The sequence below is a fragment of the Linepithema humile genome, chromosome 5 (assembly GCF_040581485.1).
Source record: "Linepithema humile isolate Giens D197 chromosome 5, Lhum_UNIL_v1.0, whole genome shotgun sequence".
NCBI lineage: Eukaryota > Metazoa > Arthropoda > Insecta > Hymenoptera > Formicidae > Linepithema > Linepithema humile.
This window is the reverse complement of record NC_090132.1, coordinates 17,543,004-17,565,451: the sequence shown is the minus strand read 5'-3', so window position 1 is coordinate 17,565,451 and position 22,448 is coordinate 17,543,004. Positions and strand designations below refer to the sequence as shown.

The following is a 22,448-nucleotide window of genomic DNA, read 5'->3' as shown; positions in this document are numbered from 1 at the left end:
CACTGTTCATTTTCTGTATTTGGTCAAGTACAAAGGCCGAACACGCTACTTTTTTTCCGCGCAAGCGAGCGGCCACACGTTCGCTACGCGTAACAACGTAACATTTTTCCATATTTCCCGTTCTCGGGGAACGGATTTTTCCCTCGGGCGAACGTTTTATTCTCCGCCGCGCGGCACGCAACGTAATTACCGCCGAATGAAATGCAGCGCGCGCTGGTAACATCGTTTCAAGAAGCGAGTACGGAAAGCCGCGTCGTCATTGAGAAATATCGCGGAATTTTTCCGGAAAAGCCGTACTCGCGCCGCCTGTTGCACTTCTTTGGCGGATCAGCTTTTCCTTTTTCTTCTTTGTTTTTTTCCAATTTTTTTTCCAACGTGCTGCCTTGCTTTTGTTCTCGGACCGATTACCGCCCTGCCATTGTGCCACGCCATAAAAGGGTTTACGCGTACAAATCGTCCTTGTTCACTCCGTGGATCGAGTTGAAACTCAATTTTTTTCTCTACCTTTGCGAGGGGGAAGGTGAGAGGGGAGGATCGTGGGTGGGGGTTGGCACTCTCTCTTTTTTTTCTCTCTTTCTCTCTCTCTCTCTCTCTCTCTCTCTCTTCCTCCATGGGATGGAAAGTCGATCGGATACCGGAGGAAATCGAGTGGAAATCCAGGAGAGCGCGTCGTTGCAACTCGGAAGCGACGTAACGAAGTTTTGAGCCGCTGCAGCGGAAGTCGGCCGACACTTCGTTTCTTCGAGCGAGTGTTGCGACTTCGCGTGCGAGAATATCGCATATCGCGCATACAGGACTATATATTTATACGTCTTTTGCTTTTTCTTCCTTTTTCTTTGATCGACGACGAAATTTTGCGTCATGGTAGTGCCAGCGTCAACTTGTTTTGTTGCCCGGGGCAAATTGAAATTTCTGTCGACTATTCTATCGTGACCTAGCTACGTGGGTGAGAGATATTTGGAAGTTAGTGGCACAAATCGATAACCGAAACGTTGTGTCAAACGTTGCAGAAAAGTACAAATTATAAAAAATTTATTTATTATTTGCTAATTTATTTATTTTCTCCTAATTGGCATCTATTAAAAGTGGGACACATAAAAGTAAAATTAGTTATAAATTTTATTTTTTCTTTCTTTCAAATTTATTTTTATATTATTATATAATATAAATATATTATTAATAATATGCATAAAATTGATAGATTTTTATATTTTAATCTAATTTATAATTAAATATGTAATTTTCAAATTTTGCTTTTATATGTATAAACATAATAATCGCGAAAATTATTTCAACGTTATTTTAAACAGATATATTTATTTTGATAATTTTTGCATTATTCAAAGAAAAGTGACTGTTGTCTTCTTAAATATTTTTCTGTATTATGTAATATTACATTTAAGCTTTTATTTCTGAGATCAGGAAATACTAACTGTCGATATAACGAATCATTCGTGAAATATCATAAATCATTTGGGCACATGACAGTTTGACACATCACGTTGGAAGCCTAATCATAAAAATGGGATTTCTTCGAGGCTACAGCAATTGATCCTATTTTCGTCTCACTAGGGTATCTAATGTTAGAGATAAAAAAAGGTCATTTGAAATATGTACTATTTTAGCAAAATAAAATCGCCACCATATTAAAAGGTAATTAAAGGATATTTAGTTATAGTAGTCCGGTGAACTAATTATTTGCAAAGTATTCAATTTGTAACGTCGGCCGTGGTAGTTTGTATTTTTCTTTCGAAATATCGTATATACCGCACTTTTTCGCATTCGAGTCATCCGAGTGATTACCATTGTTCTCGTCATTTCGACTTATAAATCAGAGAAATCTGCCCTCGCTGGCTGGCGGTGGCATTGCGCCTTACTGACAACGAGATGGATGCAGACTAGATGGCGGCCCGTAACTCTGTTTGATCCTCTCCTCGCAATAAGACAAAAAAGAGACGGCGAAGCACCCTCGGAGAATCCTCCGAAGACTCGCGAGAATCGAATTACTGCCGTCGGAAATGATTTATATTCCGCGGATTCTAGGAGCTTCCTTAACCCATTTCTCAGAATCTCAAGGTGTACGCGCCTTTTTTCATCGCACGCTCTGCGGGACCTCCATCCACGATCCACCAAACTACCCCCATTGGTTATCAACCCCACCTCTCATCTCTCTCACCCTCCCCACCGCCGCTCTCTCTCTCTCTCTCTCTCTTTCTCTCTCTCTCTCTCTCTCGCTCTCTCTCTTCGTTCTCCATCTCCCATGAAAGTTGCGTAGAAGTTACCGCGCGCGTTACACGTTTCCGCAAAACGGAAATTGTTCTGTCTCGCAAATCACACCCGCTCTCTTCTTGCGCCGCGAATCATCACCTGCGTTACGCACACACGTACACGTTTATACACGTCGCATGTTCCACTGTGCCCGGAAACATCGATACACGATACTCTTACTTAGTCAGTAAACGAAGAACAAGCAATCATGCTATCCGATACTTTGAAAAGATCGATACTTTGTAATATCGGTTCTGTCGAAACTTTCTGCAAGAGTTTGAGTATGCTCGGCAGTATCGGCATCAATATTTTTGAAGAATAGTATTGTGTAGCATCGTTATTCTTCATTTACCGACCAAGTCGAAGTATCGGGTATCGATACAGGCGGGTGCTTACGCGTAAACAACAATAGGCTATATCTATAAGCTATCCTTTTACCTATGTAGACAACGCAGAATCTATGTGGATCGCTTATCAGCCATTATAAGCTTCGTCTTTCTTTCTGTTGTTTTTCAAGTAAAATCTTTAGCCAAGAAAGAGCTAAATATTGAAGTGTGATATTTCCTTGAGATACCGTGATATTCCTCGGCTACTATACTGAAAATATTCATATTAAAATATGTTATGTATGTATATATAGCAATTGTTTTTTTAAACGTTTTGATTATAAATTAATAAGGCATTATCTCGCATATGCAAAATACTAGATTAAAATGCCTTTTTCACCGTTTATACAGATAATACAATTTATAATAAGCCAAGGGCGACGCAACGTCAACTAGGTAACGCGCGGAGAAACCGTGTATATATAATTTTATAGTTTACGACATGATAGCACTTTGGAGAACTTTGGGGTGAGCTTACGATGTACATACACGCGTGCACATAAGCACGCTCTTTGCGTGTCCGCTCGCAAGAGCGTGTCGCGGATGCTGTGTACCCTGAGGCGTCGTGTCGTTTCGCCCCTACGCAGCGCATTTGTCTGCTGTATGGGAAATGCATCGAATCAGGCATTCGAGGATTAATTATCTGACTGGGTAATTGTTGTAAAGCATATGTCCGTCGCGAAGCGTATCACAGGAATGCGAAGCTGGCTATTTAATTGGTATCGTTGTGTTACTAATGAACCTCCTTTGTCACCAATTTTGACTAATTAATGCCAATAGTTAGTAACTAAAATTCGTCAGTAACTAAAATCAACTTGCGTTTGAGCTATTTTACTTTTATCGTTAAAAAAATAGCAGTTATTAGATCAATATTTTTTTTTTACATTAATATAAAAATTTTTATATCAAGAATTTTTTGGTAATTGTGAAAAATTAAGCAAAATATTTTTTGCTTTTGCCAAGATAAAAAAGTTATTTGTAAAATGTAATTTTAGTTTAATAGTAATATCATTCGAATTTCTCAAATTTGGTTTTAGAAAAAATTTACAACTTGTCAGACATTTCATAGAATTTCGTTAGAAAAAGGGAAGAAATGTTTGCGATTTTCTAAGGTCATCTCTTAGATATGCACGTACCAGCAGTTTCTACTGTCGACGAAACGATCGATAGGCGCTGCTATCAGTGTCGTATCTCCGGCGTGTGTAATGTCTCGTCTAATTAGCGCCCGTGCTAATCTCAGGGGTCTAGGCAGGCAGACGGATTATCCTGGGGGGCCATCATTGAGCCACGCATTCCTTGCAAATGCATAATCGCTACCGCTGCTTCGCTGTATGCTACGCCGCCTGTACTTCCATCAGAGTATTAAATGGAGTGGCGGATATAAATGACGGGTCTCTTGCACGACGAATAACGACGGCTATTCTGAATTGCGTCGCTAATATTATCTCGCCGTGTATGACGCGCATAAAGCGCATCGCGCGCGGTGTCGACAAAATCGCGAATTATCTATGACAAATGAGACACACTACGCCAATTTCGAGTCACTCTCAAATTTCATCAAAACTCGATTTGTCTCAGCGAAAGCGTATTTTTCAGTACTTTGGCGCAGCTCAAATATCTCATCCACTTTTTATAGAAAAAATCCAATGCTTAAAAAATTAATTGCAACCGTCTTACGTACGAACCTAAGTCCAATTATGTACATATTTTTATTGTATTTTATTCATTTTTCTTCTGTGTATAAGGAAACACGATTTTACTAGCGAAAAGTCAAGCTCGTTTAATGAGCAAAATATGTTTTATATGGGCGAAAAAGTTTTCTTATCTTATGTAGCTATCAATATGCCAATTCGATTAATTGAGCCTCAATAAAAGTAGGTTAAGCCGTTTCTGTAGAAGATAAAAGATTTTAATAGAAGATTCTTATTGAGGCAGATTTACGTATCTACGTAATTTCATGCGCGAGAAATCAATAGCCGAAGCCCATTCTTTCGAGCAAACAAGGACGCTCCATTATCCGTTCGTGACATTCATCTAGTGTCGCATCTAAGATCGCGTGGGTTCGCACGATAAGTTTGAAAATCGCGGACACTTTGCGGAATTGACTAATGCAGAAAAGTTTGCTTCTTTATGATCGCGCAGACGTGCGCGCTCGAATAAATTTCTCATTAGAATCGGAAGCACGACTGCAAAATTCGTGAGTGGTGTGGGACATACATTAGCGACAGGCGTGTCAATGAAATCGAACGATCGATCGATAGTGGAGTATTATAACGTCCACTCGCTAATTAGAGCTCGCTAATCTCGGGAGAGTAGGTGGGTCGGTGGTAGCATTATTGCGACACAATCATGGAGGCTTTGTCGGCGCATAATCACTCTGGTTTCCGTGTCCTTTTACTTATCCCATCGTCGACTGTAAATACACGCGAAAATGGATTCTACTTAAAACGATCCTAGTTTAAAGAGACCTTATTATTATTACGTAGCGAGTTAAATGAGATTGATTTTGCGAAAGCGCGTTTTGCTCGTAACAATATAATATATGTCGCTTGTACGAGTTAACGGTAACATTTTAAACATTTAGCGTTGAAATCTTTCTGTTTACGAACGAATTTGAGAAATTTTATTAAACATTTAGTTTTATTTTGCTACGATTATATATGCTTGTGTTACATATGCGCGATTTGCGCAACGACAAAGCTGAAAAATGTTACATATTTATCTCGAAAGCGGGGAATTGGTTAATTAAACTTATTAATGTTACATGATTAACCGTATTATGCGGTTTAATCGTCCACGAGTCATCATGCAATATTGAGCGGGACAATTTAATTCCATCGTATAGTTATAGGATTTACTCTATGTAACTGTAAATATAGATTATATCCCGCGGAGATGAAACTAGCGTGAAACAAGCCAGGGATCTAGTTGGATGTAGTAAAGGAAAATAAAAAATCCTATGGATGAAAATACCTGCGGATCTATATAAGAATGTTAAAGACTAGTAGGGATTAGTTAGACGATTAATCTATCAAGCAGCGAACGCGCTGGCAAACGTGAAATTGACTTTACATCAACAAAACTCAGGGCGGGCGACGGCGCGTTTACGACTTTTGTCGATGAAACGGAAGATAGAATCGAATAGCCTGGACGCGTAACGCTTTGGCTGATTAGCACGTGTGCTTATCTCGCGAACGTAATTGCGGACGGTACGGATGGATTATCTAAGGGCGATCTTTTAGACGCGCGTTCGCGAAACGACGAGTTCAGATACACGTTGCTTGCACGCCTCGCTACATACAGTGACGTTACGGCTTTACGGTCGTTCGTATAACGTCGTGGCGATAAGTTTCCTCACCAAGATCGATCGCGCCCGAGCTCGCATTAGGTCGTCGGTAAATACACGTGGAACTTGGTGAACGTAACGTGGCATTACGGCACAACATTGACAGAGAGACTGAATAAACCGCAGCTTCAATCTTGTTTCTTTGAAACAAATTGTCGTTTATTGAAAATGGAATTATTTGAGTTTTATGGAACGCACTCACGGTACAACCGGGACTTTTCATCCTGCCGCTTTTTCTCCGCGAAGAAATTGGTAGGAATCCCTCCGGCGAAATGAAAGAGGAGATTAATGCAGTTACTCTGGCTCTAAATGGGTAGAAAAAGTTCACCGTAGCGCAGGAATAGAAAATGTATCACAGGGAGAGAATGACAAACGTGAGAGAACACATTCCACATACGATTTCGGTATGCGATTTTTCCATTCCGAAAACTTTGAACAATATTATATTACTGCCGCGATGTTTATGTTTTTATTGAATGTACAATTTTCAATCCCGTTGTGTCATTATTTACTGTTGCAACGAATACGTTGCAAAACTGTTTCGTGGCCTCCAATTTTCTATCATTAGAAATGTCGATTGATGTGAACGTAATTTTTAGTCGATGCGTCAAAAACGCGACTCTCGTACGATCTCGACTTCGAAAGCTGCTCCGGAACTCAACGCGTTAAAGAATAAACCGAATTAACTGACTTTTTAATGCATTAAATGTCAAAGTGTAAAAGTAGCGGGCGATACATAATGCGCCAAGTATCTAAGTGCCGCGAGATGTACCTTCGCCCGCTTTTTAATAAACTGCTAATGCGGGAGAGATCGATCATACTCGCGCTCGCTCGAAGAGTAACTTTTAGCGCGCCACTAAAATTATAGATTATGATTAACCTCTTTCATGTTCCCTTTTCACGCATTAAAGAGTATCGAGATATCGAGGTATTTCGGGATCGTATGGTGTTTTAGCAGTGATGCGAGGTAAGCGCCTAGCACTTTACTGTTTAATACTTTATAACTCCACCGAAGATCGATTCTATTCTTTATGTGTCGGTGGCACACACAAGTTTGGGATTAAAGCAGCACAGCGGTAAAATGAGATATTTGTCGAAACTTTTCTTCCTTCACGTGAATAAATTAGAGGAACAAAGTGATCGGTTCCGATGTGTCGCAAATACAGAAATATCGAAGGAAGATGCACATCGCCATCTACGTACGTCACAGTTTTTTCTATTCGCCAGCAAATCAGAATATACTTTTCTATAACGGAAATTTTGTCTGACTTTTCTCGTAATCACAACCTGTTAAATATTTGAAATAGAAGTCGTTAAAATTTCATGGAACTTGGTGAAAAGTATAATTATGACAATTTGTCGTTAAGATTTAGTCTTCCGTTACACATCGAGCGAGAAACGAGTTTTTCTTAGTGACGGAGATATCGTAAATGCGCAGAAAATGCACCCCACGATTGTTTGAAATTAATTAAATAAATTTTACAGACAAGTTTTGGAACACATTTTATTTGCGCCTAATCAGCGCCGCGCGAATGCAGGACTGGTTGCTGTAAAGATATACTAATTAAGCCGTTTTGTATTAATGGCACCGTAACGAGGCAATTTCTTTTTAGGTCAAAGTTGTTCAAGTTTTTAATCAGACGGTCGTACGCGTTTCCTGCCTATAAACTTTGGAAAGAGACGCGATATATCATGGTCTTGTGAGAGATGATGGCGCTTTTTTTAATTATTTATCATTCCGCTCATTATTTTCATTAGATAAAGCTTAAAGAACGTGAAACGCGTTAATTGTAGTTTATATGTTTCTTTGGAGATCCTTGTGGAAACGGAATCGTAACCAATTGTACGTAATCGATTTAACCAATTACAATTTCATCTTATTACTCGATTTGTATTATCGAAGATTTATTAAATTATCAATTTCGTGCTTTTGGCCACATTTTTACCTCTCTGTCGAGCGGAAATTCCGTTATTCGAGAAATAATTTTATTGCAAAGCGAATCGCTTGCGCCAGTCACTCTGAAAACTGATATTCGTTAGTAAATTTGTCGCGCAGCAAAATTAAATGTATGAAGTTTTGCTGTTGGAGCATGTTATATGTATATTTTTTAAATGTATAATAATACAAAACGTTTCTGTCAGTAGATTAATAAAAATACTTCGCTCATACTTCTAAATAAATTTGAAAAGAATAACCGAGATTAATACATTTGCTTTTTTTTTTCAAAATGTTGCGGCGAATATTTAACAAGGATATATGTCAGTAATTGTTCTCGCATATTTCGCATTTAAACTTTTTTTTGCATCGCTAATTTCGGTTAGCTACCATTACGTACATAATTCTGCCATAAAGTCATACGCGAACGATATGATTATAAGCGCAATTAATCTCAAGCATAGTGTGTCCTCGAGCGCAAATAGCAGAGGACAACGGCGCGGAATTAATTAAATGTCACATAGAAAAGAATGTCTCGCGACATTTGTCGCGATCGATCTGACATTTTTCATTTGCGGAAGAATGGCACGCGAGTTCCGCCCGCATTATCACGGACAAAAGTGGGCTATCACGTTCCACTCTCGAATTTCGAGGACGATCCACCGACACCGCGCAGTCCTCTCATCTTCGCGACGCGTCCTTTGTGCGCTTTTTAGGTCGCGGTATCTCAAGGATAACGCCCATTATCTCGCGTCCTCCTTTTACTTTTTGTCGTTCTCATATTTTACTAGCTCCTCGGCCTCGATATTGTTGTGGCACGAATACTTCGAGTGGCTCTTAATCGAAGGTCGAAACCTTTGCATGAGGGGGTGAGAGGGGGGGAGGGGGGGAGGACAAGGGTGTCGTGAAAAAACGAATGAAAGGGTCGATTCGCGCTCCCCTGGGATAAAAACGCCTCTACGAGGCGAGGATTCATCAAGTATTTTGCCGAAGAGCGACAGATGACAGGAGAGATTACTTTTGCGTTTGAACACATACAGGCGATATAAGCGCGGGCGTAGCTATTTCTCCCTCCGCTTGCAGTGCCGTGTGTAGGAGATGCTCTCTCTCTCTCTCTCTCTCTCTCTCTCTCTCTCTCTCTCTCTCTCTCTCTCCCCTCTCTCTCTCTCTCTTCTGCCCCACCCCCTCCCTTCTCTCTCTCGTCCCAACCTCCTTCCGTCCGGCAAATATCTTTCTTGTAGGTTAGTTATATATCACGGACCATGGTCGCTAAAGGATTTCAATTCTGACCGACGTTCGCCGTTTGGCGAACGATTTTCGATAAGCGTGACACATTGGGACTCGCAAAAAGCGGATCGCGCTGTTCGCCGTCAATTGATTTCTGAATTTTTATCCAGAGAACTCGAGAGTGCTCCTTCGAAACGCTTTTCATTCGCGACCGCGAAAGAAACTCGTGCAACTCGCATTTCTGTCGCGGCTATGCGTTAATTTAACGATCCTAAAGCGGCTTCAATGGCTAACGGTTTAATGGCAACTCTTTCACGCGTTACTTGATTTTTTTTCTAGACGGGTATTTCATTCATTTGAATGAGTATTCGTTCGCGTTTCGCGCGAAAAACGTTTTCTATTTTATCGCATGATCTTTTTCACTTTTTCTGTTTTTTTTTTTCTCTTTTTAGCCTTCTCTATTTTTTCTTTTTCTTTTTTGTTTTTATTTTTATTCGACGCTGCATGGCGGCAAGCCGATGGCATGTGCGCGATCCATGCTCGTATGGCCTAACTCGTTTTACCCAGAAAATGTTTTTCGTGTAACGTTACCGCGGAAGTCCAAGTTCGGCGGACTTAATTGGGTTTTGTTCCACGCTCTTCGATCGCTCGACTGCCCCCGCTGCAACAACCGCGACTTTTGCTGCAACCGTCTCTTCACAACCTTCTACCATGCCGGTCAGAGCTTCTCCCTTTACTTCTCCCTCCCGAAAAGCGCCACAGCAACTCGCGTTTTCCAGCCGGATCTCTTCCGCCGTTCGACCAAGCGCGTGCTTTTTTACTCTATTTTTGGTTCTTCCTCCCTTCTTTCCTTTTAATAAAAATCACCGGCCGTTACGATCTATGTGGAGCAATTCAATGAGAAGTTCGCAGCTGTAAGCGTACCCGCTTCAAGTATAATGGCTGTGTTTAGCTGTGTCGACGCGATATTTGCGACATTTTACAAAATATTTCGTTTTGCTCTTTCGCGCATAATCGGATTTACCGAAGGGAAATGCTTCGTTGTTGTGGCGGAGACCGGCCTCGATCGGTTTCCATTATTTCACGAGACAGAGTCGAAAGACTGCGAGAAACTTAAATATTGGGTGCTAATGGCTTTAATTGATTTTAATCAGAGCTCAGCTGCCGAGCTGTATCGTTCTATCGGGAAGTTTCGCCGTATCTAGTATCTTTTTCTTCACCCGCCAGAAACTTCGTAGGAAGGAAAGTTGCCGTTCCTCTTTTCGATACTTGAAAAACTAAAATAGGACGATCCAGGATATCTATTATCCTTAACGCCCCGCGAGAGACAGACACTAGTCCTTTTTTTCTCTTTTTTTTTTTTTATTTATTCGAAAGATCTGTCCCGCGTGTACCAAAAGTACTCCAGCTTAAATCGGCTAATTAACTTTATCCGGAAAATCCTTTTTATTTAACGTTTGACGGAAGTTGAACTTCGGCCGCACTTAATTGAGTTTTATTCCGAGCTCTTTGCTCGCGCGTAACTCGCCACAGGCACGAGTCGTCCTCTCGCCCTTCCTCAGACTCTCACTCGTCCTGTCCGCAGGAATTTTCCGCGTTGCTCCTCGGTAGTTAACCGTGCTTTTTTTTTTACCAACCTTACCGCATTCCTACCCCCCCTTACGAGAGACTCGTTAGACTTCAGATACCTTTATCTACGCTAATTTTTACTCCGCCCGGGAAAGATTCCTCGCGAAATTCCACGTGTCTCTAGCAGCAGCCGCGAATGGGAGAAAAAGGAAGGATGCATCGCGACCAGAGTAGCGACGCGGCAGCGCTTGTGAAGCCGTCTTAAGTGCCCGAACTAATTTATTCTGAAACACCATTCCCATACTTTAATACGCACTTCGTAAGTCGGACTGGAAACTTAATCGAGTTAAGTTCCACACCCAATAGCCGCAAATTTTCTCTCTCTCTCTCTCTCTCTCTCTCTCTCACGTTCTCCTACTCCTCCTACTCCTCCTCTTTCTCTCTTCGTTCTCCTCGGCGACATCGGTATCCCGCGCGTTTTCCACCGGGATTTTCCCCATTGTTCGGTTATCGATCCTCACTCTCGTCCCTCACCTCGTCCCTCTCGCAGCGCCCCTCAGACAATACTGACTGCCTGCCAGCCGGCACTTTTCCGTCGTCACTCGCACGATGTTAAACGCGCGCGAAATCGACCCGGACAAAGTCACTCCCACGGGACGATTTCGCGAGAGTATATTCTGTGAAGCTCTACTCCCGAATCTTCTTGAGTTTTTACGCCTCTTCTCGCTGAAACTATCGCGCCCATCTCTTCGCGCTTTCTCGGCAAACGTCTTTTCAAATCTCTTGCGATCGTTCTATACTCCTCAGATACTTCAAAAAAAGTGCAGCAGTTTTCATTATATTTTTTTTTTTTTTTGTTAGTAGCAAATGCTTTGATTTCATTGATAAAGTCTTAAATTACAGCCTTAGCACGAGGATAAATTTAATAATTGAAAATTAAATTACACTTGAACATAATTAATAAACTAAAAGATTAGGAAAGTTATATGAAGAGTTTTCTTGTAAGTAGTAGTATGTATCCTTCTCGAGACATGCTACGATAATCTCTTCTGAGTAGCAACAAAAGGTTGAGACAAAACACTTCGTGACACACTAGAAACGCGTTACGTCTCTCTTCAATGTTCGAGTAATCCAGTGACACGCTAATCCACTGAGGTGTAATAGTGAGTTTCGTAAAGCGAATCGCATTTATGGATGAGTGCCGTTCTGAGCTCGCGTTGCCTCGACGTCGCAATGTATTCAATCTCCGTTTCTTCATCTTCATTAGCACGCTGTCTATAGCGTTGCTTACAACGCTACTTTGAGGGACCATTGAAGCACCCTTTTGACTTTGGAGCTCTTCTCCTACACCCTTTGTAGCTCGCTCAAAGAGTTTGCGATTCTAGCTTCTCTACATGCCAGTAATATTTAATAGTACCAGAAGAATTTAAAAAATGAAACGTTAAACATTTTAACAACATATCAATAAATTAAACTCAGATGTGAAATGCTAATTTAAAGTACAATAATTGTACCATGCATGCCAAAAATTATACACGTTTACATAAAATACGATTTTCATCGAGATATATACAATATGAATGACGCGAAATCGTATTATTTGTAATAATAGCGATTACAGCAGCCGTTAGATATGATGATGTAAGCCGTAATGCCAGTTTAAATCGCTTTATAAACGAAGCGCGTACATATGCTACGATTGACGGTAATATTGTGGCGCACGTATCTTTTATGCGTCATTTCTCCTCTTGTTATGAGCACTTATTATTTTAGATGGTTTACACTATACATATACTCCATTATATTTCGTTTTGCACGAATAAGATAGAAATCAAAGCTACAAATTTTTATCATTTTCGCGAAAGAAAGATATTTCTTATATATTGAAATATTATCCATAAAATTCGTACATTTCATAGAAAAATTTATAGAATGGATAGATTAAAATTAAAAACAACGTTGTGCGCTTCATTTGAAGTATGTTTTTTTCGAACGCCGCCAGGTAATGTTCACGACAGTCGGATTCTTTTTTATTAATATCGTGCTAGTTCACGTTCCACATTGTTCTTTCGCATCGCTCGTTCCAAACGAATGAAACAACATACGGGCGAATAACTCCATTTGCTCGGTGGTTATACTAATTGTGAAATAAACGGCCGCCATGAATATTACGGCATGAAAATTCATGTGAGGATTTAACATGCGTTATATAGGTACTTTTCGTATCTTAATGTGACTTTAAAGCAACATGTCATAACACTTGTTCTTTTTCTGCATTAATTTCAAAATCAAAAGAATAAGCCAGATATATGCCGGTTCCAACTGCAATCTGCTTTTAAATTAAAATTGCCGTAGAAAAATAGTTGGAACGACTATAAGTTAATAGAAGCCGTTTATTTTTTATAAAAAAAAAATTAAGAAAGGAATGTTTCTTGGAATTTTCTTAAAAGCCGGATGGTTGGAATTACATATTTTATTTATTTATGTTTATTGCGCGTATTTTTGCGGATTGGTGATTAAAGGAGCGAGAATATTGGAGGATGCGCCGCTGGACGGTACGCGCAGACACGCACATCCATGCGAAATTGCGTGTACACGTCGCGGACACCCGGCGAATTCCCTCGTGCAGGCATGTCCAATCATTGGTGTAGGAATTAGAGTCTCGATGCACACATACCTCCCCCTCCGTGGTGTCCATCCACTCCTGGCATCCCTACACTTGGTTCGCCAAATTAATGAACAGTGTCAACGTCGGCGGCGTCGCTACACAGCGTGCATACGAGATACGTTCATAAAATTCGCTGACGAATCAGTCGCATTTGGATAATTTCGTTATCCCGCCGCGGTCAGGACTTTCTGCGTGATGAAACCTTATTTGGATAGGGATCCCGCGGGATTCGCAGACGCGTGCGCTTACGCGAAATCGACTCGTAATCGGATTTCTTCGTCCACTCTTTGCGGTTTTCAAACTCTATGTAATATCAGGGTATGAAATTTGATTCGTTTGAAGTGCGATAAAATTTTACACAATAAGTTTTGATAAGCCGTTGAAATAATTTTGAATCTGAAGCAATATTTTATTAAACTCTGACTTAATCTTTCCACGTTAACCAGCTTGACGATTAAGTTTGAAATAAAATTTGCTTCCTTCTAAACATAATTGAAAAGTAAGAATGCATCAAATACTTTATTGGAGATGCCTTTACGATTATCCAAAGATAACAATTTATTTTGCGACACGATTGTTTCGAATTAAGTTTCTCAAGTAGTCGACGAGACGTCACTAAAGTAGCGCAACAAAATACGAGCGTCAGGGAGTTAAAGCGTCCCTAATCGACCCAAATAACGATCCTTCTTTTTCTCGTTCCAGGTTAGCGGCGCTGCGGCGTCTACGTCGGCGAGATACCAACGTCGACGACGACGACGACGACGACGACGACGTGGAAGACAACGGCGTGATCGCGCGGCGGGGGTAGTGGGGTTGAAAATCGGCGTTTGCCCGGTCACCCTCCCTCGGGCTCTCAACCCCTCAAACGCTCTCTCGTGGTCCCCTCCTAGAGATCTACTGCCCCTATCTTCCCCCATTCTCCACATATACTGCCTGCGGAGTTTCACCGTCATATCCACGTGCGTGCACATCGGGCTTACGCGTACGCTGGTTCACGCGTAATCACGCATACAGACACGGTTCCGGACGGAAGGAGAGAGAGAAAGATCCGCATTAGTACGGACGCGCTTGCGCCAGCAGGATTCGACATAGTGGGGTCGCGTCGTTGGACGGCGTAGTAGGGAGAGCGCCGCTTGGTGGGGAACGTGTGTCACCTGTCGCAACAGCAGTGTGACGGTGACCGTCGGTGGGCGCAGATGGTCGATACGCGTGTGGGTTTTTAATCGTTCCATAGAAAGTCGTACGTCGCTTATTAAACGCAACTCGCGCGTGGACGCTTTTACGCGTGAGCGCGAGTGCCGGCTGTATAATTGTACTCGCGTCGCCCTTTTCGCCGTGCATTGCGGCGCGCGTGTCCAACGCGCGCCATTCGTCTCGTGAATGTATCGCTTGGTCGCTGCGAGGCGGCCGATCGTCGTCATCGGGAAAACATGCGTTCGGCGGGCCGCCGGTGGACGACCGTGGATGCAACGACCGCAACGAGGAACGACGAGGTCGCGCTGCACGTGACTGCTGCAGCATCCGCGCAGCTCCCGGCGCAGTGAGTGTTTAGAAAGCAACGCGCGCACTTTCCGCAACCCAGTGGATTATAGGTTAACTCGCGCACCACGGTGTCGCGGGCGTTGTCGTTGCCGAGCGTGTTCCATCGCGCGCGGCGTACAGTGTGACGGTGATATATACGGTGTGCGGTACGTGTTCGCGATTCTTTCTTGAGTATCGTTCTCGCGTGTGCCGTTTTCCAATCGTTCGGTGCCCGCGGCGAAGACTGCAAACCCTGGCACGTCATTTCGAGCGCCGCTGCAACACCATCGCGAGAAGATGAGGCGCGCCAGCCTCTGTGTTGCTCCCAGGATGTACCCGTTGCTGTCCTGCTGGTGCGTTATCGCGACAGTCACTCTCACCCTGGCGGCATGGCAGGAAAACGTCAGGCCGAAGATGTACGTCCAACTAGGTGAGTGATTGTGATCATGTGTTGAGTAGTGTATATGTGTATGTGTTTTCATCTCGTCCTCTATTATTTTATCTTTATCTTACGATGAGAAATATCGATACGAGCACAGTTTCCGCCGCTCGAACTCGTTAAGATGCGTCTAATGATGCAAATATCTATTCAATTTCCAATATTATTTGAGTAGTTGTTGATAAACAGCGGTTTCCAACGCGATACGTGAGCTTATCGAATCGAATTATTAAGAAATAATCGTCGATTAAGAAATAATAATAATAAGAAATTTATGAGAATTAGAGAAAGGAACAATTAGTGTGATTTAGGAGCAATTAGTAGGAAACATAATCGAGAAAGTGCTAACGATTTGGAATTGACACTTATCCTTGTTTGACCCCGTGTTCTTGTTCGCAGTAAAGCGTAATGTGTGTGAATATCGATATTGAGCGACGCTTCACAGATTGAGTAGTAACCACTGCGCCACAAGGGTTAAAGGCCCTTTCGTGAAGTTTCAAGCCGCATTCTCCGAGAGGTTTGCTTACGGGTCGTGTAATGATAGCGAGGTTGTAGCGAGTGCGGGGTCATGCACCTTCCCCCACTCATCCGCGGATTCTCCCTTGTCGAGGAAGGGTTATTCCCGTTACGAGTCGGTGACTGTAAACCTTAATGAACGACATAACTGGGCCCTTTTGCTATCCGAGTACGGAAAAAGAATGCAAAGCTATCGACCGTGATATCCCGGTTAAATTATTAAAGCGCGAGGCGCGCCGGTGATGCAACGCAGCGATTTCTCATTGGCCGCTCTCGTGGCTCCATTCTATTTTGCTAACAGCTCATTCATCATATCACAAATATGAAACTCGGGACAACGCGCGAAATGAGCCTGCAGATATTTCAATCCGTTATACCGTGCGCTGCACGGCAAGCACGCTGATTTTTATTCAAATTACAGCTAATTTAGAATCTATTGTAATCCGTTGTTGGTTACTCTCACGTTGTTTACGTAGCCCGCGAGAATTTTTCATATATTTGCGATGTTCTACACGCGAGAGCCCGAACGAATGTTTTTACATCGAATATATGAATATTGAATATTTAAATACTGGGCGTTTTTGTGGAATAAAATTATTAGTGCGGCGGAACGTGAAGTTTTTTTGGCGGGGTTACTCGAGGTTGATACTGTAGTCCTACCCCGCCTCACCAGCCGCGAATATTTCGAATATAGCAACGATACACTTGGGTAATCATGTTTCGAATCTCAAACATTCTGATAACAGCAAATGGAATTCTTTATGTTACATTTTTGTTAACAGTACTGCGCATTTCTAAAATAGAATATTGAAGCGAGAGACCGACGCACTCTGATTTATTGAAACAGTGGTCGGCTAAATATATGGTTATATATAAAATAATATTTATATTACTCTATCGATCAATATTATATTGAATATACTATTGATATCTTGATTTCCAAAAATGTTTCTTAAATATTTTTATTTACATATAATTCTGAAAAGTTAGCTTTAATTGTATTTCTTGTTAAGAGTAATATTTTTGTTAACTTTCATGCGAATTATAATCTCATAACAGTGTGAAAGGTAAATGGAAATACATGTTATAAACTTTCCGTTTATCGAAATTACAACGTTTGACAAGATTGCGCGCGAAAACCCGGCTAATTTTTCTTAATTAACGTGTGGAATAGTTGATGAAAAGTCTTCTAACGGCAAACAGCAAATGTCTCTTTAAAATTTCGTCCTTTGTTCTTGCATTTCTTTAAAGCGAGAAACGATTCTTTTATTACTCTCTTTTTGCATTATCTCTCGCGCATATAACTAATTCGTGTGGGCACGCCATGTCGACGGTAAATTGGTGTTCATTATTGAGAATTGGATCTAAAATACGCGAGGATGGAATAGAGAGACAGGAAGGGAGGGAGGGGAACAGCGTATAAAGTGTCCTACATCCGAAGCACTCGACCTTAACGGCGCTCCGCGTGTTTCGTACGTTCCGCGTAGAAGCGACGCCCCAACATCCATCACTCTTTCCGCGACGGAACGATATCTCGACGAGGGGAAGGAGCGAAATAAATTGCTCCGAAGTGGCTGCGCCGCTCCATGGCGCAGGCACATGCTCTGCCAGTGTACCTGACGTTATACCGCGAGCGCGAATGGGCCGAACGGTTTGAGTGATAGTCGCGAGAACTCGAATGTTTAGGACTCTCCATTTCCCCCTGCTGACACGCGTCTTTCAGCAATATGCATTTGCGGTGCGCCATTAGCGCCTTCTTGCGCAAATCGGTGCTTTCTCTCATTTTACTCAAATCAATGCCGATTTCTTTCTCTCGATCAAATCTGGAGACGAAGTGGTGGAAGTGAGAGCAATACGAAAAATGCGGAATATAAGGAAATTCTCATTGGCACGCGCGTGTTTCAATTTTTTAAAATGATTTTGTTAATGAATTGTATTTAAAAAAATAGGAATTTAAACATAGAGTTTTTATTCATGGTACTCAATAGTAATAGCGAGTTTTTCCAACTCTCGAAAAGCGACGGAACTTTGTACCTAGATGGCTAAAGTTGGAAACCTGCATATCCATCCCCGCTGGGCTTTGAAGACAAACATTTTTCTTTCTAAAGTGTTTGGAATACGAGCATAGCAGGGTGTTTTTCAACGAATCTAATGTATTAATAGATATTTCCATATGAAAATTCTTTCGTAATTCCTCCCGCTTTGCCATTGTAATTCACGAATAACATACGCTATTTTATTTTCTAATTTGTTTCCGTAAAGTTTTGAAGAGTAAACGCTACTTTAGTCGTTTATCTCGTAAGGAACCGTAAGTCGGATTTTGGCAATCCAAAACGTAAACAGTACGTCTCAAAAGTTGTCGCGTGCAGGTGACACATTTTGCAAAATGTGCAGTCTCGGCGCGTATAATGCGCGCATTATTCAATGTGCACTTGGTACGATGTAGCGTATAACAGGAATGAATGTTTTTCTTCGAGATTACGTGGCGTGAATTAGTTATCATTCTCAACATCGCCGTGCCACGCGTCTAATAGTACAGTAGTGCACCGAGCTTGGGGCAAGTTAAACGTTACATTTCACACGCGCTATTATCGCGGCCGCCTCGCCGTGAAATTTCTTAAATCATTCCGAATGTACTGCGTGAAATGTGGATTAATCGCTGGAATTAAGAATCGCGCTTTACCGCTGTAATTACTTGAACCGCGGGAACAGATGGCCATTAGTCTGAGGTTCTACGAATTATGTCCGCTCGTTGATCACGTTTTTGGCGCAAGCCGCACTGCTCGAAATGTTACATTTCTCCGTGTGCGCTGTTATACTCTTTAGCAATTTATCGCGTGTTATTTGTAATAGATCATTTTTCACAGAGTTATATATGTTTTAGAGAAACCGACAAATTATTACATTCAAAATTCTCGATAATAGATATATTTAAAAAAAAACATGTTTTCTTTTCTCTTAGATTTCGAATTTCGCGTTTCATGCACTTGATATCGATTCGTGTAAACATTTTCCATTATGTAAAGGCATAATTATTCTGGTGCGCTGAATAAATGTGTGTTTTTTTTAAATTTATTTGCATCTACATCAGGCAGCACAAATTTATTCTGTGTACGTTGTATGAAATAACAAATTATTATGGATTATTAAAAAATTCTCGATAATTCATAATGTTTCCGGATAAGCATATTTTTAAAAATATTTATTTAACATTTCCTTTTATTCTATTAATATATACGAACTTTATGTATAATATATCTCTGCTCGCGGCAAATTTGATTTTGGTGCGTCGAATAAACGTTCCGCTCTCTGTCTATTCGTATCGACATCGGGCAGCGCAAGCTCATTACGTCGTGACGGATTTCGTTCGGCGATGCATAGCCGTCGTATTTCTCGTGCACATGCATCGAGATATAGAGTGCGTCGTCGGGCCGCGACGTGCCGCATCGGCTATTGAAATTACGCGAAGCACGTGTCATTAATACGCCGCGCTGGCACTGTCGCTGCGGCGGCGATACCGTTTTGCTCGCTGAGCCAGAATTTCTGCTAATTCTACAACGGGCAAAACCACGCCGTGGAACCGAAACTGTAATCAACGGCGAACGCGTATTGCCGTTATAGGACATCGCGAAGCTCCGCGTTAACGCAGCATTTTCCATGTGAGCGAGAGGGAGGGGATTTATTATATTCCACGACGCGGTCGCGGTCAATTCGCCGCCACGTTTTTATCCGCCGTGACGTTTAAAGAGATACCGCAATAACCGGTTAACTAATTACGCTTCGATTAAATCCCCTTTATGATCCTTTATGATCCTTGCGCTTTAGCGGATGCGATGTTCCCGCGTTAATGCGCGGTTATCCGATACGATCGCTAAATATTTACGTGACGCGCAGTCGTAATTTCCTATTGACAGACGGCAAATCAACGAGCCGTCCGATAATGACGGAGACTCCATTATGGATCAATACATTATGGTTGATTCTCTGGTCTGTATCATTCATATATCGGTTTTGCAAATGTCGAAATCAGTCGTCCTCTTTTTTTTCGGACGACTTGCGTTGGAATTTGAATGCATGCATTTCTGTGCCCTTCAAATAATTACTTTGTTACATTCAATTGATTTCTATTTTTCGACGCGCTCTTATCCCGATGAAATTAATGGGAATAAAGTTCCGAACGGATAAAGTAACGCTCGATTAACTACTTTTGCTGTTATGCTAATGCATACATACTCACGCACATCGTCTGGTACTAACCAAACATTTTCCACGGTGCGCTTATTATACAGTGCGAACGGTGCTCGCTTCAACTATGACGCTCAGAGAAGGGCAATAACCCGTTAGCCAATTGCGTACTAATGAAATCCTCTTTATGATTATTCCGCTGCATCCATTGTCCAAACGTCATTATCGAGCCTCTCATCGGAATCCAGCACGGTAAACCTTTAGCAGAATTCGCCACTTTCCTTTTTTGTTCCTCTTATAATTCTTGCTTTCGCAGGATTTCTACAGAGATACTTGTTGCATTTTTTCTCTCTCGTGAAATTTGCGATTAATAAGTCGTGATGTTTGTACGTTGCATCGGCTGTCAGATCTGGAATCGCACGCGTTTACGATCAATCGCGCTGTTCGTTAAAACGTAAAAATATCTGCGCGTTTTTCTATCGCCGTAAATCAAACCGGCCTCGTTTGCTATACTGCATACATTCGGCCGTGGGATACATTTGCGAACCATGGTTTAAAAATCGAAAACGTACGCACGCGGAGAGTGGCCGTCCAAAAGCAATGATGGTCCCGATGCGCCGGTGTATGATGGATAAAGGGAGATCACTGGGTTGGAACCGCGCGCACTCTTTAGCATTCTGAAAGTCGCATCGATCGATAACGTGGCGAGACGTCGAGATCGAATTCATCGTGAATTCCAACGAGAACGGACTTGGCAATTGCACAACAATTTTTGAAATGGCCGCGTCGGAAATACTCGCCAATGTTTTCTTTCGTATTGGAAAACTTATACATACATACATGGTCAATGAGACGCAGAATTTTGCTAGAGAAAGATATGATGCAATAATAAATTGCTATGAATTTTATAGGCATATGTATCACGTGAAATGCGCAATGTCTGGGACATTCGATATATATACATTACAGGATATTTATGTCCCGCTATAAAGATTTATATGAGCAATTCTAATAAATTATCCCCCGTAATTTCAACTTAGCGATTACATAGGCGAGCCGAAAAATGTACAAGCGGTTCATCTGTCGCGTAATTAAATTCGACCGATAAATCAGATAGCACAATGTAAATTACCACACGTCCTGCTTACGCCTCGCGCCTCGCGTACGCGCGATGTATTGATTACGTGTTCACGTGAATCGTCATTAAAAGACACTCGAACAGCGGCGCGGCTGATAACAGTGGCCGTTACGAGTTCATTACTACATCGTGAGCTGGAGCGTGAGTGCCGGATCGGAATATGGGCTATGGCGGGCAGTTAATCCATATTACGGTAACTTTATCTGGTAGCGAGGAATACCGCAACGGACCAATCACAGCGGCGGTTCTCCTCCCGCGGTGCCCCTCGACGACCGACGAGGATACATTATGATTAGTTTCAGCGTGCTGTGTATGCGCCACGGCACGTATAACCTGACCTCGGCCTAACCACCGACTAAAATTACTCGGAATCGTGTCAATTGACTCTGAGCGTGGAATGAGAGCGCGGGCGAGATACGTGGTAGCGCGGCTCCTCGGTGCAGAGAAATGGACCTCGAGTACTTCGCGAGAGCGCCGATAAAATTTACGTCGCCTAAGAAAAAGACCATTTGTTACGACAGCGTAACGGCCACGTGCGTCCGTTACGTTGTCGTGGAAAAAAGAGAAACTTTTTCGACGAGCTTCCCCGGGGGATAACTGATCGCTGTAGTGTCTCGGTGTCGTTGACCTCGGCAAACAAGTAGATCGATGGGACGGCAGCATACTTGCTAAAGTTGTCGTTAAACATCGATAGCGTTTGCTGCATTAATGATATATTTTTTTGTCGTTTTTCATGTCTCGGGCGGTTGGAGCAAACGACGTTGTCAGATTGATATAATTAGAGGCAATCACGTTTGAATTTTGTTAAATAAAGATTAATAAGTAGATAATGATGCAATTAATTATAGATAACTAACGGAAATTCAATTTAATTTCAGTAAAATATTCGTTGGATAATATTTCAAGCGCCACGAAACACTAAACGAACATCTTTCAATACATTGTTTAATTTTGTTACTTAGATTTGCCTTGTGTTGAAATTTGTCTTAAATTTTTTCCAATTTTTGCCGATTTGCAAAACTCCAAGAAGTCGTCACCTTCTTGATTTGATTATAATAATTAAATTACCGACCAGCAGTACACTCGCAGGGCTGGAAATGATTGATTCGACGCGCGAGACGAGAAAGGGCGCTTCTCTTTCAAGATCTCTCTCTTTGAAGATCATTCGCGTGTACATGCTGTTCCCGCATTTTTTTTTTTTGTAACACCTCGAGAGCGCACTTTATGGTAGGTTAAGTAGCGTACTGTC

The 22,448-nt window shown here is 41.9% G+C and overlaps 1 protein-coding gene across 5 annotated transcripts in view; it reads left to right on the top strand.

Moving 5' to 3' along the window:
- The window catches only part of Sema1a (semaphorin 1a), a 213,984-nt gene that overhangs the window by 31,349 nt on the left and 160,187 nt on the right, over positions 1–22,448 (top strand). For all 5 annotated transcript variants that reach the window (XM_067355990.1, XM_067355991.1, XM_067355992.1 and 2 more), the window contains one exon: positions 14,103–15,351. In XM_067355990.1, the coding sequence (XP_067212091.1) occupies positions 15,219–15,351 (133 nt within the window). In that variant the 5' untranslated portion in view covers positions 14,103–15,218. The remainder of the gene's footprint in view (positions 1–14,102; positions 15,352–22,448) is intronic.